Here is a 26,267-nt window from a genome sequence, read left to right as displayed (position 1 = left end):
CCCCTTCTCCACCCTATGTCCCGTTCCAGGGGAGCAGTGCCAGCAAAATCGTCTGAATGAGTGCACGCTCTGTTTTCTTTGTCTGTTTTGGGCCAAGATCTGGTCTTAGATGTGGTGGCATTCTATGATCGGATAATTCCTTCCAAGGTGTGTGCGCGCGTGTGTTTGTGTGCACTTTCCCGCCGCTCGCTTGGCAGAGCCTGGGGAGTGCAAACAGTGGCAATGGGTGGCAGGGATCCTCGGTGGCCTCTCGCCCAGCTGGAGGAGAGCCATTTGCCCTGAGAGGGAGCACCCAGTCGCCCTGGCTCGGCCTGCCGCTCTCGCCAGTGGGAACTCCTCTTGGCTGAGGCCAGACGCCGTTGTGAGCGCTGACAATCATTGACACATCACTGGCTGAGGCCTCAGACACATTACACAGGCCTCAAATGAACTGACTTTGGCAGAAAAAGTATGTATTGCTTGTACAATCTGCTTTCATATTTCCACAACATTTTGAGTTATTTTCACAAAGGTCCCTTTTGAATTCAAAGTGGTTTTACATGTTGGATTCTCATTGGAATTTGTACAATGTGTTTGCTTGAGGCCGCCAGGGTCTAAGTGTGCTTGGTGTGAGATAAACATGTAGGTACCTTAGCTGTCCCTGACTGTGCTCTCTTATCAGCGCAGACCAGAGCACCATCAAATACATTAATAAAACAACATGTTGGCTCAAACTCAACTGAGTGCAGAGATCAGGGAGCATATTTCAGATGTTTTTCAGAAAGGTGCGTTTGAAAATCCAAACTATACAGTATTCATTAACTGGATGTGAGTGTGTGGAAGTTGAAAGGAGGTTGTTGGCTTAAGCCAGTTTTAGCCTCGCTAGTATCACAACCAGGCCGTCCCTGAACTATGATCTGTGGGCCGACGTGTCTCTCTTGGGAGAGTGGGGAATTTCCCAGACCCCTAAACACCCCCGCCATCTCTCATTCCCTCCGTCCCCCCCCTCCCCGCAGACCGGTCGAGACGTGCAGGTTTGAACCCTCTCTCTGTGTTTCTGGCCTCCCATGCCCATTGCCACTCAAGCAGCAGGGGTCCTGTGCATTTGTCTCATAATTATCCGACTGGATGGGGGGGTTCTGAAGATGAAAGAGGCGAATCACAGAGCTCCTCTGTCAAAGGTCTGTCTGCCTGACTGGGGGGCTTTGGATCTATCTCCCTTGTCCCCCTCTCTCCCTCGCGCGCCCACCCCGCCACCTCTCCTCCTCCATCCCACAGCCTTACTTCTCCTGAAGAGCTGCCTCCACAGAGCATAATCGCCGACAGTGAACGCTCGTGCACAGCCCCCCCCCTCTACCAGCCTCCCCGCTGATTCATTCACAACTACAAAACTGCAGAAATACCCCCCACCCTCACATCCTGAAAGACTTCAGACTTTTTTTTTTCTCCCCCCCCTCACATGCTCCGCCCACCAACCCATGGGCTAGCCGTCTACCTCACCCGCTTGACCCCCCCCCCACCACTCATCCGCCTTCTCCTTTCTCCTCACCACCCTCCCCACCACCACCTTTCTCCTTCTTCTCCTCTTAACTACTGGCTAGGAGTTAATGGACTGTTTTGGCTAGTCTCCAGACGGTGAGTGTCACCTCATTAGCCTATAGCGGCTCGCTCCCAGACTGCTTCTTGTGTGTGTGTGTGTATGTGTTTGTGTGTGTGTGTAGGAGGAGGACTACAACGACGGAATGTCATTGGTCTGTCTCCCCCCCCTCCAACCCTCCCACCACACACCCCTCACCCTCTGCCTCTCCCCTTCCCACCACTACAATGAATGAGAAAACATGCATGCATAATTAAATCTATAGTCTCGTCCTCAACGCACCCTCCCTTCCTGCACAGCCGTGCATAAAAAACTGCTCCTGCTTGGAAGTTTGCCACCGTTAAAAAAGAGCGGTGTCTTCCAACCAGAGAGATGTGGTCAACCTTCCACCCTCGTATGGACCTATTCTTTTATATCGAATGGCAGGGTGGCAACAGCGGGCGAATGTAAATGCCACCCGGTCCTGCCAGTCAATTACGCCCCAACAAAGCTAATTGTTTGTTTGGTGCATACCAAAAAGATGCCGGGGCTAGCCATTGATGGGCCCATTGTTTCAGCGCAGATGCAAAGTTCTTTTTCTCACAGGCTAGACTTGACGCTGATTAAACTTGTGAATGATGAGACCACACTTTCGGGAAATCAGCTAATTTATGCGTTCTTTGTAAGTGTAAACTATTTGAAGACCTACATCTTAACAATCATTTGAATCATCAGTGAATCTTTTGATATTTTTTCAATACGTCTATTTGATTTTTAGTCCATAAAATGTACTGAAATAGTTAAACACAAATATCCCAATTTACAAGGGAGACAACGTTTGTAACTTCTGCATAATGAATGACTTCAGAAGATCATTGTTGGGGATTGATTTCCCGTCGATTCACTAAGTGATTGTGTGAGCACAAAGAATTGTGCTAATCTTTTATGGATATATCTGCAACACTTGATGCAGTGGATGGCGCCAGGTGCCACAAAGGAGATAAAACATTTGGGCAGCATGCTTGGAGGGTAGGAACAGAAGGAATAAAAAGGGATACTGAAAGAGGAAAAGAAAAACAAAGAGTGTCATAAAAAAGCAAAAGGAAAAGCCACATTGTGAGAAAAGGACAAACAGAGAGAGAGTGGGCGGAGGTGGGAACATTAAGTGGGCCGCAGTGTGCTGACTGGAGGCCAGCCTGCTCATTTTTCATGGGACAGATGAGCCACTGTGTGTTGTGTTTGTCTGCTTCACACATGTACAGCCCAGATCATCTCGCTGCAGGATGCCGGGTGTGTGTGTCCCTGTTTGTGCGTACACTGTATACCAGCCTGTGTGTGTGTGTGTGTGTGTGTGTAAACGTCGCACACAGCATCAGACCGCAAGCCTTCAGAGCTGCTTTTCATTTTGTGTGTATGCACCGTATAGGCGTCCATGTAGAGGTGGGTAAACTTTATTTCCCAAATTAAAAGGTGGGGAAGTTGCATTTAGATGGGTTAACCCTCATCTGCATCCTTGGTTTTGTGGTTGTGTATCCCTTTGTGCTCGCCCCGGTTCTTCCTTCTCCTCTCCCGGGCCGGTGTGGCTAATGATCCGTCAGGCCATTCAGTCCCTTGTTCAAGGCCCACTCGCCACTGAATGCGCTCCCTCCCCGTCCACACTGTTTGGTGACCTCAATGAGGAGCCTGTTGTCCTCCCGGCTCGGTTAAAATGCTCTCCTCTTTTCACCGCCGTGAGAGTTTACTGAGGAGAAGGCACAGAGACTCGGCGGAGAATAAGAGGGCCCGCTCTTCATCGGCATTAGTATGCAACGATTAGAAACAAACACACACTGATGATACACACACACACAGAGGTGGCAGTGCCCACATCGAGGGATGCACACACACACGCACACAGACAGATACAAGTGAGCTCGGTCACACGCAGTCAGCCACACACACAAACACGCACACATACACTGTATGGCTTCTCATTGTTCCCGTCTGGGCTCGGATCCCACTTGATTCCATAAGTCTCAAAACCCTGACAGTCCTACTGTGTGCGTATGTGCGTGTGTGCGTGTGTGCGTGCGTGTGTGTGTGCGTGTGTGTGTGTGTGTGTGTGTGTGTGTGTGTGTGTGTGTGTGTGTGTGTGTGTGTGTGTGTGTGTGTGTGTGTGTGTGTGTGTGTGTGTGTGTGTGTGTGTGTGTGTGTGTGTGTGTGTGTGTGTGTGTGTGTGTGTGTGTGTGTGTGTGTGTCCTCCTGCTCTATTGAACAAGTCTGTGGTGTCTGGCTTAGAGAAAAGAAGGCAAAATGTCATTGTTCTCACAGACGTTTCAACTTTGCCCCTCTCACTTTCTATCTCGCCTTCGTCTGAGAGTGTGTGTGGGTCTGTGTTTGTGTGTGTGTAACTCATCCTACTGTACCTGCATTCCCTGTCATTCGATAGGGTAGCTATCCGGATTACCAGGTGCTCCTTTGAGCCAATAAGAAATATTTGCCTTGTTTCAATTATGAGATAATCATTAGAGTGTCACACAGTGTGCAGGCTCCATTGAGGGAACGCAGTCAGAGTTTGTTGAGTGGAATAATGCTTTTCTGTCTGTGCAAAAGTATTTGCGGCATGTACTTTTACTTTTCCTGCAATCTTCCTTGTGAGACAATGCCACCCCAAGATGGCGTCCATTTGGCTGCAGCATTTGTCTTCCCTTCACCCTCGGTGTCAATATCACTTTCCTTTTGGACAGGTCAGGTGCCAACCCTTTGCAGAATACCATGCATGAGTCCGGGTGGGTTGGGGGTGGGGGGGGATGCTGAGATACCAGAATTTGGCTCTCATGTGTGTGTGCGGGGAGGGGTCGGCGGCGGGGGGCATCGCCAGTTGGCAGGCTGGCACACAATGGCTGGCACGATAAGATCCTCCCTCTTCTGCGGGCAGATTTCCTCGCCCATATCTTTTGTTTGGCTTGTTTGGGTTGCAGCTCATCCTGATAAAGGCCACTTTGTTTAGACAACAAAGCGCGAGGGAGGCAGAGAAGAGAGAGATAAAGAGACAAAGAGATAGAAAAAGAGAGAGAGAGGGGGCATTACAAAAAAATAAAGGCGGCAAAGGGGGGAGAGCATCGACATACATGGGGACTTTAAAAGAAAGATGTTAAAAAAACGAGGAAATTTGAAAAAAGATACACGTGATAAGACGATATCTCCACATACACACTAAATGGTAGATATACACAGAGGCATGTATGAAAAGATACAATAGAGGAAGGATACTGTTGCAGATAGACGGATAGCAGGAGAAGAGAGAGCAGGTTCTGCTACTATGGAGCCGCCGAGCGGCGTGAGGTCATCGCCGGAGCTGCCAGTGATAGAAAGCAGGAGCAGAGGAGGACACGGGACAAAGTACACACACATTCCATACCGGCACATGTACGGCCATTTACTGTCAAGACTTGCATGACCCTGCGCTTCACAGACATTTGTTTCTGTGTTTGTGCAAGCAAGAACAAACTGGTGTCCTGCAGCAGGAAGGGAAAGAAAAGCAGGAGGACACTGAGCAGAAAGTCTGCCCGGCCACATCAAATATTTACTCAGGAGCAGCTGTATTGTCGAAACATTACGCATTGGAGCTGCTCCGTAATTAGGTCGATATTTTCTCCCTCTCTCAGTTTCCCTACTTCTCCGGGAGTCCACCCCTCTCCTCCACACTCCCCTCCCCTCACCTCCCCAGGCTGCTGAAATGCGTCTTGGCTCGGGACCCATGCCTCTGGCAGCCAGAGTGCTATACATGTGCACAGAACCCCGCTCGGCATAAAATGGCTGCCAGACAGGCTTCTCCTCCTGAAATGTCGACAGCGGTATGCATCTGCAGGGTGTGTGTGTGTTGCGCGTGCGCACAGTTTTTTTGTGGAGGATATCTGTACGTGTCTGCAAGTGTTTGCGGGCAAGGAACGTGCACCGCCGCTGTCAGAAAAAAAAAGAAAGTTTCCCAAACTATGTGGCTAATTTAATCCACGCTGTGTGCGTGTGTGCATGTGTGTTCCGCAATTTAGTGGGAACAGAATCGGTACGATGCCAAAAAATGAGAGGGTGGGTTAGGGAGAGAGTGTGTGCGAGTGTTTTAGTGATTGTAAAAGCCAGGCGAGTAACACACTTGGGTGTGGAGGAACCTCACAAGCACTGAAAAAACTTTTCTTGCAGAGCCAGATTTCTGTTGCCATTACCCCTAATTGCCCTAATCGTTACAGTGGTATGATAAGTATCCCACCGGACAAGAAGGTGTAAGAACTCGTGGACAAAATACCCACAAGCCCACCCTTTTTTTCTTGCAGAGTAACAGCAAATAATGTGATTCATACGTGGTCCTGTTTTTTCATTCCTTCATGAATCGGTTTGTTTATTTAAACAAGTGGCAGGGACGGAGGGTGCCAAAAATGTTGTTTGGAAAAGGGCCGTGTGTGTATGTGCGTGTTTATGTGTGTGTGTGTGTGTGTGTGTGTGTGTGTGTGTGTGTGTGTGAGAGAAGGCGTGTGTGTATGTGGTGTCTGGCCCTGTGATCCAGGCCTGCCAAGCTCCCGGGGCAAAGCCCAGCCTCCTCGACCGCAACTGTTTATTTACAGGTTACACTACTGTTTATTTGAAGACTATCGGATTGGCTAGGGCTCTGCACAGGACACCTTTTAGATACAGATACCAGGCTCCAAATACCCCGCTTCTTTACTTTATTCAAACCACTTTCTGAAGTGCATTTTTTGTATTTAACTGCACTTAAATCCAGCTTTTTAAAACCCAGAATTATCTTTCTTGGACCTGTTTTTGCTTTTCATTGAGGCTTTATTGAAATACCTGTTGAGTGACGGTGTGAAATAAAGTGTTCAGCAGATATAATCTGCATCCTTGCAGCCTGATAAATGTGAGCGCACTGATCTAAACGATTGTAATCAGGCTGAAAGAAGATGAAGGAGCGTGGAGCTGCCCTTCCCGGGTCAAAGGTAAAATGTAATGCAATAGGGGCGGTGTTTCCAGGCCTGGCAGATGCGCCATATGCTCGCGTCCCACCTTGAGTCATCCAGGTGGTCTCTCCTGGTGCGACAGTGGGGCCTCATACTGGAAGATGCTGCCTGGGATCTCTAATTGCCACCACCATCTGCTCTTTTTGTCATGTCAGCCCTCGGAGTATGAGAGAAACCAAACCAAAGACACGAAACTCTGATCCGATCTAAACGAACCCTCTCCCACCTCCCTCTCTCCTCTCACCACCTTCTCCGGCGTTTACCTCATCCCCACTCTCTGGTTGCTCTTTTCTCTCCTCTGGCTCCTTTCTTCCCCGCTCAGCAGTTTCTCAGGGCGCGAGCATAGACTTGGCAGTCGTAACGAGACTGATGGATGACTCTGAAAGTGGCATGGGGAGGGGGGCGGAGACGGAGAAGACAGGAGACAAGGCCACTGAGCTCCGTGCAATCACTTTATGGACATGTGCTGTGCCAAATCCACACTACCGTCCGCTCGCCCACAAAAGCTCCTTTACATACCGTGTGTGTGTGTGAAAGTGTGTGTGTAGGGGTCAACTTAATAGAATAGTTGCTTATTTCTGCAAGGCAAACTTTCCTGAGAATAGACAATGATGTTAACAATTTGTATTACTGGTATGATGATCTAAAAACGTATGTCATTGGCCGATGAATGACTTAATCTAATGCTAAGATGAATGCCAGTCAGTCTGTTGTTCCAGCTTCTCAAACTTGAATATTTGACGCTCTTTTGATGTTAATAATTTAATAATGAGGTTTTAGACTTTTGAATGAGCAATTTTACAATGTCACCTTGAGTTCTTGGCAATTTTTCATATTCAGAAACAATCAAAAATGGAGTAATCAGTAGCTGCAGCTCTAAATTTTCTGTGTGCAAATGAGATTTACCAGAGATCCATAACACTACATGTCCGGCTTGTGTTTTTAGGAATCAGAGCATGGATTGTGCGACGGTAACTTTTAACTCCACTCTTACATATAGGGTCTAAGCATACTGAAGAGAAGGGGATTTTTTCCTTCTTAACGTATGGTCCCGTTCCCTCCCTACTTTGTCATTGTTGAGCTTCGGCCAAGAACATTCTGTTTTTGCAGGGCTGTTTAATAGTCAAATTTAGGAGAGGGGGAACGAGAGCGAGAGACACGGAGAGAGAACAAGAATAAATCTTTCAACTTTTTTCTCCTCCATCTACCCCCCCCCCCCCCCCTCCTCTTCTTTCCTTCTCTCTGTAACGCTGCTCATGAGGGCTGCGGCAGGAAAAAGGGGGTGTTTGTTGCACGGCGAGGGTATCTGAGTTCACTTTCTCCAGCTTCTTGTCTGGGCTCTCGTATTTAAGGCGTAGATGATAATCTCCCTGCTGCTTCTCATTGGCGTGTGGGGGCTTCGGCCGTCATTACGGGGGTCCACGCAGACGCTGGAGATCACTGTTTGGCACGGCAGCATTTCGGTGTGTGATTGTGAGGCCTTGATATGTTGAGGTTATTCTTTCCAACATAGAACAGTAAGTTGATGTCTCCCAACGCTTGCTGTTGTTTGATGGGGGAGGAACTGCTGAGGAAAAGACGTCAGTCCGGGCCGACTCATACCAAAGCCGGTGGAAAGAATTCCACTCATGTTTCCTTGTGTTCCCCCGCCCCTCCTGTCCTCTCTCCACGTTCTGTTCTGTGCTCGTACCTTGCACAGCGGGACCGAACACATTCTGCCCCCCCTTCCAACACTCTCTCGGCCCCTTTGAAAAATTACCCAGAGGTCTGCCGGTAAAAACTTTTTAGCTATCGAGTGTCAGACAGAGAGCTTTTTTCCCATTAATGATAATGCTGTTCAAACAAAACTGTCTTGTTTAATGCACAGTGGGTATGCTCGCCTGGTAGATAAGGAAAAACATTAAGACACCCAGGAAGCCCTGAAATGCACTTTGTCTTGTTGGAAAAAAGTGATTTCTTCTTTTTAAACAACCTCAGGGAGGATTAGTGGGCCAAAGGTGTTTGACAAACTGTAAAAAAGAGAGATCAAATACATTTCTAAAATACTTCAACCAGGTTATCTTGGGAAAAAAATCAATGCTGACAAGAGAACCGTGTTTCAGTAAGATGGCATGTTATTGTCCTCTTGCTTTACTAAGCCCCCCCCCTCATCTCTCTGTGTGTTTGCAGACTCGCAGCAGTCAGGAAGTCCCAGTAACAATGAGCAAGGCAAGAACCCTCTTCCAGGTATGTACAGTACCAGCCCTCCTCCCTCCTGTCATCGCTCTATTGTTCCCGGCAGCTCGCCCTATGCACACCATAACTTACCTTCTTTAAATAAAGCAGCAAAGCCCTCACTTAACAAAAACAATCAAGACAAACTACTGTACTGCCTTAGGTGCTTTCCATACCATGTGATCCAACAACAACCATAGACAAACGGCAATTTGTAAAAGCACAAAACCAGCTCATTCTGATTAAGTCAATTCATCTGCAAAAAATGTACCATTTAGAAAATTGACACACTTGTTGTAAATAATCAGATATAAGTGATTTTTTGACTTCTGTGTGACATCCGCTGGCTAAGGACGTAGCTTAACTTCAAATGGAGCGAGGAGAAATAACACGGATGATTACATTTTGAAGCGTCATCATCCTGGAGGCCAAGAAACTAAAGAGTGAAAAGTTTACAGCACATTGCACCTTTGGCTGGTAGCTGAGTGTGTCATGTTGAAGCAGCTGCCAAGAATACTCTCTCACAGCGCCGCTGTTGTTCCCGGACTGACCTGCGCTCTGTCGTCACAATATTGGAATGAAAAGAGTTTGAGAAGTATTGTAATTAGTTGTCTACCTCAAGAGCAGGTTCTGCCGATACAGGTGCCAAGGAAAACATGTTAGCGAGCCAATGACTCAGGGCTTGGAGGCCCCTCAGCAGCGGCACAGCTCTGGAGGCATGAGGCTTTGTAGGTGCCAATGGAGCCGCCCGCCTATCTCTCTGGCACGGCCACACCGACTTTGGCACCGCATCAAAGCAGAGCCGGAGTCATTTGGGTGTCAATAACTTGTCTGACTGTTTGACTTGACTTGCAGCCTCTGATGAGTGTCACTGGTCATACAAGAGATACTTCAAGAAAATATACATTTTCATTCTTTGGGCTGTGTGAGGAAAAGAAAATCTTTAATTTGTTTCCAAAGCGCCTTCCAAAGCTTACATTGGATTACATTACTGAGTAACTAAGCTTTAATGTAAACACTGCAGCAAACGGCTCTTTAAGGTGGATATTTGTTGATGGGGTAGTGTATCTAAGTCCACTGACGGTTATTAAGTTTTGCTTGTGTATTTGATTAAATATGCGGCGCCTGCCTCCCTCACTGGTTTCCTCTCAGCAGCAGTGTCAACACCTCCCCCCCCCCCCCTCTCACACACCTGTCCTGTCACTCTGTACTGTACTGTACAACTACATTTTTTGTTCTGTAAAACACATTCAAGTCCACAAAACTCATGGTAATAATAATAAAGACGACGATAAAGAAAAGCATGAAACTACTGATGAACTGATTTTATTTTTTACTATCAGTATGACTGAGTCCCTGAGTGTCATGATCTATAACTGTGTATTTGTCTGTGACGAATTGATGACTTCATACACCTCTTGCTTTAAAATGTTAAATATATTTATATAAATATAGGATTTTGTTTATTGGTTTCAGTCTCAATGTTGTCTGTTTCCATGTTTGACTACTTAAGGTTATGCTTAAGGGAAAAGTGTGGTTAAATAACTATTTTGTTTACTTCAGTGTTTCAAAAAAAGAGGGTTTATAGATATATTGATCATTGTGTTGAGTTCACATTCAAAGAAATATGTGGCATGGAGGATGAATCATCAACTCTTAATTGTGTGTATATTTGAGTATAATAATAATAATGATTGCATGAATTATGTTTCTACAGTCTACTTGGAGGACAGCTTCATCAAATCAGGAGTCTTCAGTGTTGCAGAGCTGGTGCGAGTGTCCAGAAGTAAGTACACAGTTATTATTTGTTGTTTATAAGTGTTTACCTTGCGCACACAGGTATTTTCAGGTATTCTGTTCCTTGCCACTGATTCCCCTTCGGCTCACATTGAAGCTGGGCGGCGCTACGAGCGAATCGCGCGAGGAGAACAAAGTCTATGCACTGACAAGAATGCAGAGGGTGTTAGTTTCCCTGCCCTAACAGGTGCAAGCCAGATCATATGAGTCAGGGAAATGTCAATCAAACGCAGTCTGTACACGCCCACAGGGGTCTAATCAGGTCACACAGAAACGTTTAATCTTTTCTTTCAATTAAATCCAGACTGTAAGTGTTTTTATTTGTACAGAATATGTAGCTAACAGCTTTTCTACAAACCTGTGTATATTTACTGAACTGCTGTACTGTAACACTGCACTGGTGGATCCAGTTTGTCCAGTCTGTTGACTGCGCAGCCGTGTGTGTGAGCCTCTGTGCATCTGTACAGACACGTCCACAGCCGTTGACGGTTGTTCTCGCAGCAGTTCTCTCCTCTCCATTGGCCCCCGAGGTGGCGTTTTTCCTTTGCTTCAGCTCAGGAACATGCCTGCGGTGCACAAAGTCTCTAGTCACCCCTAATAACCTGTGTTTAAGAGAAGCATACCTGTCTGTGTGTTAAAGTCTATTCCAGTCCCATAGTGTGAGTCCTGTTTAGTGCAGAAACTCTGAAGTGCAGCTCAACTAAATGCCAGTCTACACCACAGACTACATTAGATTTACCTGACCCAAGTTAGGTTTGTACCAATCTTATGGTGCTTTTTTTAAAATACAGTTATTTTAAAGGTAATATTCTGTAGTGTCCAGACTTTGGTATGTGCTGTGCTGCCATTAACAGAATTATAACCAATGAAGTTGTTGACAGAATAAGATTAAAACTAACAAAATATTACAATAAGAGGGTGATAAAAAAAAAAATCATATGCATAATGCTTTGTTCTAAAATCAATATCCTGCTGTTCTGCTGGTTTCAATAATGACTGAATGACTGGCTTATTCATATTTGTTTTGCTGTTTGCTATTTTCACACAATCTCTATTTAATATTTATGACAATGGCAATTCTTACTATTTTGAACACAAAATTATTAGTCGAAAAAAGACGTGATGAAAATACTTGATAGTTTTGGCCAAAATCGTCCAAATCCTCAACTCTCCTGTGCTCAATTACCCTCAAACATCCAAAAATAAATATTCCCTGTGCCCGGGTTTTTTTACATGGGAAATCCTCATTGCATTCAATTGGCGTTTCACATGTTTATGGCTGCAGAACAGCACTCGGTATCTAAAGCTGACCTTGTTTTGTGTCTACCTGCCGTATCAAAGTGTCTCCGCTGCTGCAGCTAGACCAGGTCGTCCTACCGCTCTCATACATCATGCTCTGAAAGGCGTAACCTGCTCCTTTTCCATGCTCAGAGACTGAATACCCTTTAAAGCCCGTGTTTTTGTTTAGTGTTTAATTCGCCCCCTGACCAGATGGCCGCCGCGCTGCCGTGCCTGCTCTCATGTGACCGAGCCCCCGTTTTTCACTGAAGCCGACTGAAGTGGAGCTGGAATTTTAAAAAGGTCGACGGACACAGAGGAATTGTCACTCACTCAGCCGGTCACTCCCTGGGAAGACATCTAAGCAGCCGCTCGTCCGTCAGCGCGCTCCTCTCCGGACTCTCCGAGACGTTCTTTGAAGTCCATCAAAGGAACTCCGCGGTTCAAGGCTGCCTCGCAATCCAGCATTTCGGCGAGGACACTCATTAATGCAACAGGAGCCTCCACTGCGAGATATTTAGTCAGTGTGGACAAGCGCAGGCAAATGAATCTGTTGATGTGAATGTGTGGAGACAGTAGTGATGAAGCATTGTGTGGAAGGTTATTTTCACCATCATTTGCTGCTAGAAACTCATAGCAGGGCAGCCAAGTGGCAAAAGCCGAGCCAAGAAGTGAGAAGGCTGCACACACAGAGATGTTTGGGGGTATCCTCTCCTCGAGTAAAAAAAACAATGGTGGTGTGTTCAGCGCTGGCCGGATGCATTCTTCCACAGACAGCTCAGTGTGGTGGTAGCGGGTGGGGGCCTCTGCCAGGGCCGCAGTCGGCTGCCAGGGCGGAGGCTGGTGGAGGGATCGTGCCAGTGGTGAACCTCAGACCACAACAGACGGCGCCACACACTCCATCCTCTCATCGACTCCAAACCAAGCGAGCGCTGGAGCTGCAGGCCACACAGACACACAGGGAGAGGGGATGGTGCTGAACTCCTTTTGTTCTGTAAACACGGGCCCGGCCTCCCTTGAAACAATATCCCTCACCTTGACCGCAGTGAGAAAAACAACGCTTTCACCGCTGTAAATCACTCTGCAGGGGAAACCTCTGAGTTTTAGATCGGAGAGAATACAAAACAAGGAGCTGTTGATGATTTAGTTTTTCAAACCAAGCTCATGCAACCTTTGATTTAAACCGCATCTAATGATCATTTCATTATTTTCTAGATTAATCGGTTAGTTGTTTGATCTTTAGAATGTCAGAAAAATGATGGTGGTGAAAAATGTCAATCAGTGTTTCCCAAAACCCAAGATGCAGCCTTAAATGTCTTGTTTTGTTCACAAACATATTCAGTTTACTGTCAGAGGTGTAAAGAAAGCGGACAATCTTTTTACTTTTTTAATGTATCTGTTAAACAGGCGATTAATCTAATAGCTTACAGCTAATCAATGTAATGTAACATATATCACGTGTTTATGTTTTATTTTATTTTAAATAGCCAAATTCTAAGAAATGTATAAGCATATTAGTACTTAACACAATATTTAAAATGTTGCTTTTGCATGAGTCTTTGTGGAGACACTCAGATCTGTCAACCAAACCATTGATCGGTCTGAAAACTCTTAGAAGAGATGGTTGAATAAGATGCTATCAAGCCAAGGACAGCTGCAGTGACAGAAAACTTTGGATAGAAGATGTCCCTCCTGCTCGTGGACGCGGTGACTTGTGAATCGGAGAGCTCAGCAGAAACGCTCGTGATGGTCAGACAGTTAAATGTGAAATCGGGAGAGCTTAATTTGATACATTGCCTCTAAACACAGAGCGTCAATAACAGTCAGTCAAGCCGTTGTGCAATTAATTGTGCAATTAATTGTGCGTCTCTAGATGCAAAGTAAAGACAACAGTGCTGACACAGAAGTCCTCCTCCGCAGTGATTACATACTAACTGTCCCTCTTTGTCCTCTGCAGTGCCCATCATCCACGGCGCTGCGGTGAACTTCTCCATGACCGACATGCCCAGCCAGCCCTACTACCACGACCTGAACTCCAGCGTGGGGCTGCACCGCTCCCTGTCCTCCCCGCCCGGCAGGTCAGTCACAGCAGCAAAGCTTTTTAAAAGTTAGGAGGAAAATCTCCCATAATAACTCATAGCAGTGTTTATTACAGCTACAGTGGGAAACGACCAGTTTCCAATTTATTTGTTATCTTTTATTCTGTCTTATTCATTATAAACAAGCAATAAAGTATTCTATTAGGCAGCTTTGGCTCAGGGGTAACATGATTGTCCTCTTATCTGATGGTCTGTGGTTCGATTCCCAGTCCCTGCAGTCAAATGCCAGAAAATTGTAAAAGTTATCTTCAAATGTCTCCTTATAGTGTGCTACCCTGAACAGACTGTACCTTTTTATATTGTAGCCTCGGACTATTAATGAATGTGTGTGATTGGGCTAATGCTGATTTGTATTATTTAAAAGTGCTTTAATGTCACAAAGACTGGGGGTGCTTTATAAATGCATGTTTAATTACCATTGTATTCTACAACCAACACAGCATTGGACACACTAAACATATAAACTCATCAGTCAGTGACAGTGTTGTTGCAAATCACAAGTACTGAATTATTCCATCATTTTCCAGAACAAATATAAGAAAAACATTCAAACTATGACAAAGCTAACATTTAGTCAACACAAAGCTCGTCATTACTGATAATCCATCCTAAAGCTGTGCTGAAAATCCCCCAATCTGGTCACATTTATTTTTAGCGTGTGTTGTCAACAAATCAGGGACCACCTGTAAAAACCTGAACACATCTTGGGCTTCACAGTTTTACTTATTTTCAGATTCAGAAATCCTTTATTGCTTTACATAATTACAACAGCTGAAAAATAGTGCAGATTAAGTTAAGAGAATAGACTTACATATTTAAAAAACAACAAAGTAGGGAGACATTATTAATAATAAAAAACAAAGTAAGTAAAAAAGAAATAGCACATGATTACACCATGATAAAAAAACTAAGTAGCAGTATATTTATACTGTACAAAGTTTTATATTTACACACATAGATGAGTATGCCCACACAAAGACAGTAAGCAGCACTTTTCATCAGTCATGGTTTGTTTCTGTTATAATGTATGATTTGTATTAGACGCCATCTTGCAATCTTGAAACAATGAAGGCAATGCTGAAATATCAACTCCTCCTTGTCTCACAGCAAAAGGCCCAAAACGGTGAACATGGATGAGAACATGGACACGAGCCCGACGGGACCCGACTTCTACTCATCACCCAGCTCTCCAGCCAGCAGTCGGGCCAACTGGCACGACAGAGACGGAGGTGAACTTTTATTTTTTTTTACGTTTAAGCTCATTTATTTACTTAAGGGAGTTTCGACAGGCTGCATCCCATTCATACAGTAACACAAACATTCAGAGCCCTTTCGCACAGCAGCATGTTGACAGATATTAATGAGGGATAGGAACGCATTATCTGCTTCACCATCAACACATGCAAATAGATTTGATCAAAGAGAACACCTCGTCTTTTAACGGCCGCTGAACTGTCTTTAGCTCTTGGCCTTGTCATGGGCTACTGTACATCAATGCCGCCACCCCTTCCTCTGCGGATGAACTGCATCTGGTTTATCTGCACATGAACCCGCTCAACTCTCTTAAAATACATGCCATGACAGAGATAGCCCCAGGCTTCAGCACTCGTATAAATGTTTAAACCCATTTGAACCGCTGTCTGAATGTAAATCTGTATTCTCTCGCAGCTGTCGCTCACACAAAGGAAACATTGGATCCCACAACACACGGTCCGTCCCGAGAACAGACTGTTCCAGCTGAAATACAACATGTGTCTGAAGAGTAACCCCTGGTTATTTTAAAACTGATCAACTTTACAGAAAAAGTTTGACTTTCATACAGTGGCGGAATACAGAGAAATCATGAAGTATAAGTACTCAAGTACATATTGCCATTGAACTTTTTTCTCCACTTATTTGAAAGCTTTAGTTACTTTTAACTTTCAGATTTATAGCTAATAAAGTATATTAATAAACATTAACATGTAATTATAGGTTAAAATACCAACCTGCTGTATATCATGTTATTAAAATGAGCTTGAACTCTCCCAGCTGTTACAGACAATGCATTAATAATCATAACCCAGTCATTTAATATACATCATTCTCAAATGGACTACCAAGCACAAAAAGTACTTTAGCTTTTTGCACTTCAACTATATTTTGCGGCCATTACTTTTGTACTTTAATATTGCTATTGTTGCCTGAGTAAAAACAGATTTCTTTATACAAATCCCTTGAACACCATGTGCTTTTTTAGAGAAATCCCTATTTATAAGCCTGATGCAGAGCTCTTCAGGGCGAACGTGTCAGGTGACGTCTCATCAGGAAGTCATGATACACATCTTGGCTGAACTTGAGAGAAATTCCCCATCAGGGAAGTTTTGACGCCAACTGTGAAGACTAGTGAGAAGGGAATAAGAAATAAAGCTCATCTAATGAGCTCACACACGGGGCTTACTAGATTTGAGAAAAGGTAGAGATGCAGAGAAAACAAGCCGTCCTGCATGTGAGAGAGAGACCCTCGCGGGACGGCTCGCATGTCTCATTACGTCGTCTCCTGGTGCAGAGCAGAGCCCATCACCCTTTTAATTAAGGCCTCACTGTCCCGTGTTTCCGGATCATTCCCACTCTCTGCTGACCTCTCTCCACACTCTGCTAACCACACTCAATTTCACCAATGTAAGAATTAAAATATTCTACCACATTTATCTTACAATCCTTTTAAATTGTAATGTAATAAGTAGGAAGGCTGAGAGGAAAACACCAGCTGATTCACATATCGCTGCGTTGGAACCGCAGCCCATTGTGGGCACATAAAAATGCAGCACAAGGCCTGTGTGTATCGCTCTGTGTAAACTTAGACGCTCTGGGGCGAGGAGAAAGGGAAAGCAGTGGGTAGGAAACTCTCCAAAGACAGCCATTATTCTGTCAAGAGAGAATAAATGAGAAGTGGGGCGATATTAAACCCATATGAGGCCTCCTCCAAGCGCCAAGTGGTCACTTCTCTCACATGGTGATCGTTCGGGAGGAAGGACTAGTTTCTCTCGTGGATTTCTAGGTACACATTTAAAATGAAATGAATCATTGAAAGTTTAAACATTTTTTATTTAAAGTGTTTAATTTCTGGTTATTAATCGACCGGTTTAATTTCCTGAGGCAGAGCAGTCCTTGAAGGATTTAATTAGCACAACAGAGAGAAAATAGCTGAACACCTCCACCGCAGAAAATAGTTCCTTTTTATACACGGAAACATTGAGCAGTGATATCAATCTTCGGGAGGTATTTCTCCCTCTGACACAAAAATGAAAGCACTTAAGCTTGTATCCTCTTCCAACCTCAGAGTGGGAAATCCCCCAGAATTCCTGCCACCTTTCTCTGGAGATGAGAGACTCTTCCCGTCACTCGGGTGGTTCCTTCCCTGTTTTCGGGAGGAGAGAGCGGTTAACAATGCCTCAGAAATAGGGTTTATTTGACTTCTTTCGGGGAGGAAAAAGATGGATGATTTGAAAGTTATACACCCCAGGAATCTGTGACAGAGCAGAAAAGCTCTTGATGAATGTTCCTAAAAGAAGCAGCATCTATTTGTTATCACGTTCTCCTCAGACGCCGAGTCTCACCACAGAAAATTGAAAACCGCACATCTGTGACAGCAGCGTATTGCTCATGAAAGTGAGGAGCAGCAGCAATAAGCAACATTTAAAGAGTTTGTGTGCATTCTTTCAGTCTGTAGAGCTAAACCAATATTATATATCATGTATTTGGAATTGTTCACGGGGAATCGCAGTAGCTTGTCAGAAACCGTGTAAGGCCGAGGCGAGCAGATGTTTCAGTGTAATGTTCTGTACAGGATTGCGAAATATACTAAATCTTATTTGAGCGACCGGCTGCTTTACTGAGCATCAGATCTCTGGATTTAATTGTCTGCTTAGACGTGACAAACGCCCCGTTTCCACAGGACTCATATTTCTTGGGGATGTCCAGCGATTTCTAAGGATTTCCGAGATAATGACAGATTTTGACTGTTTGTGGAGTTTGTCATTTTCAAAATATACCATTGGTTACACTAATTCCTTGTCATTTCTGCTTGATATTAACCTGAATTCACTTTTTGACACGTAACTCCAGGGACATTTTGATTAATTCCCAGCAACACACAAAATATGTTTCTCTTAGTGCACCAGTAAAGTCATTCTATTTATTTTTTAATGTGAGACACAACACAGAAGTTTCTCTCATCTTGTCCTTTGCGAATTGCTCCAGAAAGGATCAAACACCTTGAATTTGAATAATAAATAAGCCAGATTTTGCGACCTTGAGTGTGCATTCATGTGTTTGTGCGCGTCCTCGTGTGTGTTTCCCACCAGCAGACATGTCCTCTCCCACCATGAAGAAGCCAGAGAAGCCGCTGTTCAGCCCCACCTCCCCGCAGGACTCCTCGCCACGACTCAGCACTTTCCCTCAGCCTCATCACCCTGGCCTCACAGGTGTAGGACACAGTGGTGAGTTCCTGCTGACTCCTGAAAACCTGAACTTTAATTCAATATATTGTGTCAACACATTTCACACAACTGTATTAGGTTGGTTGAAAGCAATAATATTAAGTTGAACCGACTATTTAGTACGAATCTTACTGTTTTCATCTAACCTAATACAGTTATGTGAAATCTGTTGACATAATATATTTAATTAAATTCAGTTTTCAGTGATTTCTTTCCTCCAGCGCTGCGGGTATAATCTATGTTCATTGACCTTCTCAGATCAATGCTTTGTCTTAGCTCCATCTCACACACTGGATCTCCCTCTCTTGCAGTTATATCGACAAGGAGCCCCCCCCCACACTCGCCCCTGCAGTTCTCGGCCTCGGCGATCCTGCCCCCGGCGCCATCGCCCTACTTCTCGCACACCACCATCCGCTACCCGCCCCACCTCAACCCCTCCGATCCCCTGAAGAGCTACGTGCCGTCATACGACCCGTCCAGCCCGCAGAGCAACCAGGTCAGTCCTTTTTTCTTTTTATTCCTTGTTGTTGTTGTTGTGAGTGTGAAGCCAGTGTGTAGTCCAGAAGTCTTTGGCAAGCGTTTCCTGGCCTCGAGTCGTCCTTTGTTATCTCGTTGGGCTCGGTTCCCATCTGAACTGAGAGAAATTACAGCATGCATGTGTCATTATTTCATTACTGCCTCATTGCACTGTTTGCAAGTACAGACACATCATCCTGTTTTCTGAAACATGCTCCTGGTCATTCATTATGTCATTAAAATGAGGTGTTTCAACAAAAAAAAAACAGCTTTGTCTCGGGCAGAAAATCTAAAAAATGATGATTATAAACCCCAAATGAGACATTTTAATCCCTTAAGCTGACCTAAATTTGATAATATTTGTCCATTTATTGAGCACTTGGCTGCATGTGGGGAAATAATATTGGTCAGTAACCTATAATTACAATAGCCATCATAACTAATTAGAATAATTCAATCATAGTTAAATTAAACCACTTTCCATTTTGCAGGCAACCCCAAAGTGACCTTTGCGGAGCACTTCATGTGACAGAGAAGCATTTATATATATTCTGCTTGATATAACGCTCAGGAAAAAGGTTACAGTACACTTGATGTCTCCATAAAAAAAAGTCAACCAAACTATTGCATTCTCACGTGACGCACAAAAGTGTATCTGGACATTATAGTAAATCAAATAGCTTAGGGCCCTTTATGAATTCTCTCACAAACACTGGTCGCAGTGTGGAGAGAGAGAGCAGGCGTCTCTGTAGATGAGAGAGCCGTGTGATATTTATGTGAGTTTTATATCCCCGCTGTTCTCACTGTAAACAAAGGCCTCTTAGACGGCTCCATCTCCAGAGCAGGGAGCGGGTTACAGGGCTGGGGGGGGGGGGGGGGGGGTGGGGGGGAGCGGAGCGGGTGGGGGCTGTTACTCGAGAGAAAAACCGCGGGGAATGATAAAGGTTGTAAATATTTGCCGTTGCCGGGGCCCGGCTCTTGTGCAGAATTAACTGGCCCTCTGCTGGGGTGCTGGAGGGGAGGGGGGGATAGTGAGGTTGGTTTCAGTAGGGAAGACCAGTTGGGGTGGGAGGGAGGGAGGGGGGGAGGCTCAGCAAATAACACAGCGCTTATAATCCCATGGACGAGTGCCAGGATGTTTTTATGCTTGCTTTAACGCAGATTATATTACACTCTAATTAAACATTCTATTCACATCCAAGGGAACCCTGTGGACACAATTCTCCTGCAGAAAGGCCTGTTTGAGTTTTGAACCCGGGGCGGCCCTGAAATGAACGCCCCAGACAGTCTCCAGCCGTCTGAAAGAGTAGCTCCCACTAGCTTCCTTTCTTCCCTTTTCTCTCCATATATATACTTGCACATTCACGCCATTGTAGCTCTGAAGCGCGCGCTCTCTTTTCATGCCCGACACCTCCTAAATTCCATTTATGAGCGCCATTAAAATCATTGTTTGAAATCATGTAGGAAATCCATCGTCAGTGACTGAGGATCTATTGTTGCTCACGCCCCCCGAAGTTTTTGTAATAACTGTGACAACGCAACGACTAGATGTAAAACATATTTTCTTCGGAAGGAGCGCTAAGTGTAAAAGCGGTGCACGCACCTTTTGTCGTTGATTTGAGAGCAGACACAACAGTCAGGAGGAGTCAAACCCCCCCTCTATGAAAAAGGACAAGTTTGTTTAGTGCTAACCGTTTTGGAAAAGTGCAGTTTGTTGCATTCTTGTTTTTTTTAATTGAGATCTGCCCAACTGCACATTTACAAGCCAACACGAGCTTGTAAACATGAGTCACAGTCAGTTTGCCTGTCTTCACATGGGGTTTTAGTGGCGGAAAAAACAAATGCACTTTTTTTAGTTTTTGCTTAAAATGTATGTTTCCTGTTAAAACGATTTCAGTTTCTGGCTGATATTAATATTTGCCGATATATTTATACCAAACAAAAACAAAAGCAGATAACCTCCAGATGTGGATCGAACCCTTCCACACATGTTTGGCATTAACCTCTCTTAAGTCTGAAAGAAAAAAATCTGGGTTTTTGCTGAAATGTGTTTTGTTTTTTCTCTTCCCCCCCCCCTGCAGCCTAACAGCAGCGGTCAGGTGGGGAAAGTCCCGGGACACTTCACCCCGGTCCTGGCCCCCTCCCCGCACCACGGTGCAGTCAGACCCGTCTCCCTCTCCATGTCGGACACTAAGCCCATCACCACGTCAACAGAAGGTGACTACCGACAATACATGTGTGCACAGGGTTCATACAAGTCATGACAATTTGGAAAATGTTTGATTTTATAATTGTTCTCATGGTTAGGAACATGCTTGAATTCCAATACAGTCCTTAAATATGCATAATCTGCTGTTCCATCTACTAAAAAGAATGTTTTGAAGGGAATCATCTTTTTGGGGTCCCACAACAAAAAAACATTCAAATCAAAGTAAATATGAACAACTGGTCAAATAAATAATAAATACATTTTTGCAATTAATAGTAACAATTGAAATGTTGTACCCTAAAAGTGCCAACATTATACAAAGGTAGGTGACTAGAGATCAACATTTTTTAAGATGTGTTTTGTTGGTCTTTTATTATAGGTGATATTCTGAAGTGAAAACGTCCACAGTGTAAAATGCATCTGCAAAACATCTATGAAAACACATTTAAATAATAGCTAAATAATAATTGTCAGAGATCATCCCTCACTTGTTGACCGAATATCTAAGTGACTAAATGTCCCAAACTTAAACCCTGTGCACCCCCACCTGCACTGTGCACCCCCACCTGCACTGTGTACCCTTGTGTGTTTATAGTGTTGACAGATGACTGGCGCTAAGTCACTGTGGATGAATTCCTGAAACGCTAATTGTAATGCAAGCGTGTATTTGTGTTTTTTGTGATGGCATGTTACCCAGGCTACTCAGCCCCTGGCACCCCGACGGCTAACCGGTTCGTCGGCCTGAGCCCCAGAGACCCCGCCTTCCTCCACCAGCAACAGGTGAGAACCCCCTCCCTCCAGCACTCACCTGCTCCTCTTATCCCCTCATTATCTGTCCCCGTCTCCCCCCACATCAGACGTGTTGCCCCCTGCAAAAGCCTGTCGCACTCTGAATGGGATTTTTTGGAAGCATTCGACTATCTCGTTAGATAGGCTAAGGTTAAGCAGAGAATTCAACACTAGGATCAAAACGTTTTTCAGAAAAGCATTCATAGCGTTAGGTCATCAAACAAAAGCATGTTGTAGCAGCAATCAAACTTTCTATGACATGCTATAGAGCATTATAAAAGTACCAAACATCTGCTTAAAACTCCATCATTTGAGATGAACACACTCATAAATACCCATAATGTCTTAGAACAATAATTACACATTCATATGAGGCATTTTATCTAGTAATTCATAACTGCTGCTCGCTAAATTGCTTTCTTTTGGCTTTAAAACATTATACTGTTTTTATAATACAATTAAGATAATTGTATTGTATTTAGAAGTGCTTAAAACTGTAATTATACACTGCTGTAAACAGATTAAAACAAATGAATTGTATGTTTTTAATGCTTTAAAGACATGGGTGTCATAGAAAGTAAAAGTAAAATATATAAAAACATAATTGTATTGCTAGATATATCTAAGTATTAATAACATTTTCTAATGCAGTTTTATTTCGAAGAAGCCTTAAATGACCCACAATTCAATAACCTAAGTGTATCTGTTAGCTGAATAGGACTAGTTCATATCGCAATTTGTATTGAAAAATGCACTCTGTAAGCAGTTCACATCATGTCAGAGATCCACACATCTAAAGACAACAACACTTTCTCGTAAATGTTTATTACAAAGTGTGTGTTAGAGTTGAAATCCTGCATTGAAGGATTAAAAAAAAGGAATCTATTTCCTTCATTTGTTTAAAGAAAGTCAGGAAATCGACCGTCATTGGTGCAGCTGCAGATGGATGGGACATGTGGGTGTCTTTGGGAGAGCAATGTGCTCAGCTCTATTTCCTTCACACTTAAGAAACACACACACATACCACATGTAATCAGCACAGTCATCCACGGTACACAGCTGAATATTTAGTGTTGGCGTCTCGTGGTTGCCCCAGCAGGGGCCTTAGGGCAGATGTGGTCACCCCGTGTGTGTGTGTGTGTGTGTGAGAGTGTGTGTGTCTGCGAGGGTTAAGAGTGTTGCGGTGTTGTCGGACGGGAGAGAGTGCTCTCTCTCCCCCCCCTCCCCCGTCTTATTGAAAGTGTTGGTCTCAGGCCAAGGCTTTTCCAACCACAACTAATTGAATGCATCTGCACGCGGCTACATAATGATCTCTGGGTTTCTCCTCAGCTCGCCTTTTTTTTCATGTTAAGTCAAAATGACAAAGCTGGCCTCTGTTTCCTCACTCCTCTCTGTCTTTATGTTTCTCTTTCTGCCTTCCTGCTCCCCGTTTTTTCTCAAAATCAGAGAAGGCCTCAAAAAGAATATCGGTGGATGGTTGTCAGGATTAATGGGACGCTTTTATTTCGCTAGGGAAGAGGAGGAAGAGTTACACTCGGCTGATGTTGTGCAGTTTGTCTTGGAGACCTTCTACTTTTTTGGAGTGAGGCACAAAGTGGTGCACAAAACAGAAGCAGTGTGAGCCAAGATCAGAGGGCTAGCAGACACAGATAGAAGTACCCTTCTGCAAAGTACAGGATGATAATCTAATAACACATACTTGTAATTTGCGTCAGGACACAACGTACGTAAAGATATCTTTGGACATTGGGAAAGACGGTGGCTCAAAATGAGAGTAATGACATGCTATATCCAGATGAATAAATGATCCGGTCGGCTTAAGGGACTCTAAACAGTCCTCTCATTGATTCATCATGCTTCTGCTTGTCACAGTTGTTGTTGTTTTCTGTGGTGTGATTTAACGGCCTGAGATCTGGCCCTGCAGAGCGGAGCGGACCGAGCCAAGTCCCTCAGGACCAAACAGCCTCAGCACCAGCACTCTCTCACCGGCTCTTCTGCTGACGGGAGTTTACTGTGTGGGATCTGTGAGGCTTACCCACACTTTGGGTTGTTTAGCCGCAACCGCTGGTCGCTAGGAAAGGAAAAGGCGTTGAACACATACGGAGGGTTAAAGTTCTGTAAAGTTGCATTCCGTCTGTATGAACGATAGCTGCCATGACTTGCAATGCATCTGGCTCTGATCTTTTTTTGGAACACACATTGTTTGAATAAAATAACAAACAATTAATATCCCATGATCCTGGCTCAAACTGCCACTACATATCAGCAATGAGTAGTCGGAATCCATAGGTAGACACTCTTTATTGTTTTGGTAATCTTTTGAAAATATAGCAACAAAAATGTCATATATATACTTCCCTGATTTATATCATAAACAAGTGTTTATTTTCAGATTTTAACTGACAAAGCAAGACATTTATAGTCATTAATTATGAGAAACTCCTATTGATTTATAGATTTTTTAAATAATTTTTTAACATTTTATAGACCAAACTATTCATCTAAATAATAAGCAGAAAAATCAATAATAACAAATTATTGTTTGTTGCCGTATTAATGAATAACACTCATATTATTTAATTACTATAAATTAATCTTAATAGTCATTTAATACTTTGTCGTAAAGTTTAAAACCCTTTTCAGAGCAGTGCCTATTTTAAAATGTGACACCACTAAAACAGAAGTCTCTGGAAACACACTGTCACACACACACACACACACACACACACACACACACACACACACACACACACACACACACACACACACACACACACACACACACACACACACACACACACACACACACACACACACACACACACACACACACACACACACACAGTAGGCTTCAAGAATAAAACAAAACAACACCACCGCACGCTCCCACACCTGCTCCATGGTTCCCAGGCAGTGAGTGTGTGAAACCCTCCATTCATCCCTCGCCTTGGTTAACCCCTCGAGGGAATGCCAGCGTGGAGCATTCCGCAGGGAAAGATCTGTGATCAGATGTCATTTGGTATTATCTAAGGAAGGATCCTAATCCACAATCTGCCCGCATCTGTTTGCTAACGTTCCCCGGCTCCGTCCCCCGCTCCCCTCGCTGGCCGTGCCACTGTGATGTGCCGGTGCCAGCGGACAGATGGCGAGCCCCTGGAGGAGCGGTGGCACCGAGCGTCTGGCCCCGCCGCACATTCTCTCCCAGCTTTTGTCAGGCTGCGGAGCGCGGGGGTTAGTCTCCAACGCTCCCTGAATACAGAGACAACACACAACAACATGCATTGTTTCCCATTCAGTTTAATTAAACGGCTATTGAACCTGTAAAGGGGTTAATGAGAGTATTTTGATAACTGTTAGAGGCATTTTTCATCAACATTTTTTGTGAAATTCATTTTTTAGCCTCAAATGTGGAAACCTCCTGCTTTTTCCTGATGATATCACATTGAAGGGAATATCGTTGAGACAAAAAAAACAACACATACAGACATCACCTTGGATTTTGAATAACTGGAAGGGACATTTTTTTATTATTTTCTGACATTTTATAGACAAATTTAATGTAGAAAATAATCAGCAGATTATCTATAAAGAAAAAAACTTTGCAGCCAAAGTTATAAAATTCTTCAGATGTTTTGAAGATTCACCCCTGAAATTGCCCGTTCTTGCTATTCCTTTAAATTAGTACAAGAACAAAATCAGGGCCAATATCAAAAACTTGGACTCATATTGAATCGTGTTATAGACCCATCAATCAATGCAGATGTATCTTTAATTCTAAAGTGTTAGATCTAGCCCGAATTACTACATCCTTGAAAGGCTTTTCAGACTCACCCCTAAAATCATCTGTTTCTTGCCAATACTTTGCATGATTTCCATAAGAAATCAAGGCACATAACAAAAACACATCAGTGTATTTAAGTACGGTGTAAGTAGGAGGCCATCATCTTCTCCTGATGTTCATCGAGGTGCTTCTTGACCGCTGCAAATGGTTCTGAATATTCAGCGTCTGCGTCTCTGATTAAATCTCTCTTAAGAGCCTCTGCAGAACGTCTGCCACTGCTCGCAGAGTGCTAACAGTGCAGTTTTACCCACGATGCATTACTAAATGAATGTGTTGACCACAGGGCAAGGTTAGCTGGGTATTGGCAGAGATAGCTCTCAGCTGGATTGCCGACATGTGCGCTCGCATAATGCATGCAAAGGAGACACAGTTTGTGTGTGGCTTTTTTGTTGCAGTAATTTGTAATCTGTATGTAAGGTTGGCATGTCTTAAAAGTGGGGGTGAGGGTGGTAGTGTGAGCGTGCATGTGTGTGTGTGTGTGTGTGTGTGTGTGTGTG

The 26,267-nt window shown here is 44.2% G+C and overlaps 1 protein-coding gene across 4 annotated transcripts in view; it reads left to right on the top strand.

The window, feature by feature from the left end:
- The window catches only part of LOC307032413 (nuclear factor 1 B-type), a 52,872-nt gene extending 28,124 nt beyond the window's left edge, over window positions 1-24,748 (top strand). Inside the window, exons 3-10 of one of the 4 annotated variants that reach the window (XM_079670368.1) lie at window positions 8,716-8,772; window positions 10,478-10,546; window positions 13,793-13,913; window positions 15,042-15,163; window positions 18,281-18,415; window positions 18,727-18,911; window positions 21,013-21,148; window positions 21,820-24,748. In XM_079670368.1, the coding sequence (XP_079526494.1) occupies window positions 8,716-8,772; window positions 10,478-10,546; window positions 13,793-13,913; window positions 15,042-15,163; window positions 18,281-18,415; window positions 18,727-18,911; window positions 21,013-21,148; window positions 21,820-22,073 (1,079 nt within the window). In that variant the 3' untranslated portion in view covers window positions 22,074-24,748. Of the gene's footprint in view, window positions 1-8,715; window positions 8,773-10,477; window positions 10,547-13,792; window positions 13,914-15,041; window positions 15,164-15,602; window positions 15,747-18,280; window positions 18,416-18,726; window positions 18,912-21,012; window positions 21,149-21,819 lie in introns of those variants that run through there. The other 3 variants (XM_079670369.1, XM_079670370.1, XM_079670371.1) reach the window with 3 other exon arrangements.
- Window positions 24,749-26,267: the final 1,519 nt, after the last annotated feature.

This window comes from Notothenia rossii (genome assembly GCF_949606895.1).
Source record: "Notothenia rossii genome assembly, chromosome: 3".
Classification (NCBI taxonomy): domain Eukaryota; kingdom Metazoa; phylum Chordata; class Actinopteri; order Perciformes; family Nototheniidae; genus Notothenia; species Notothenia rossii.
This window is presented reverse-complemented; position numbering and strand designations above follow the sequence as displayed.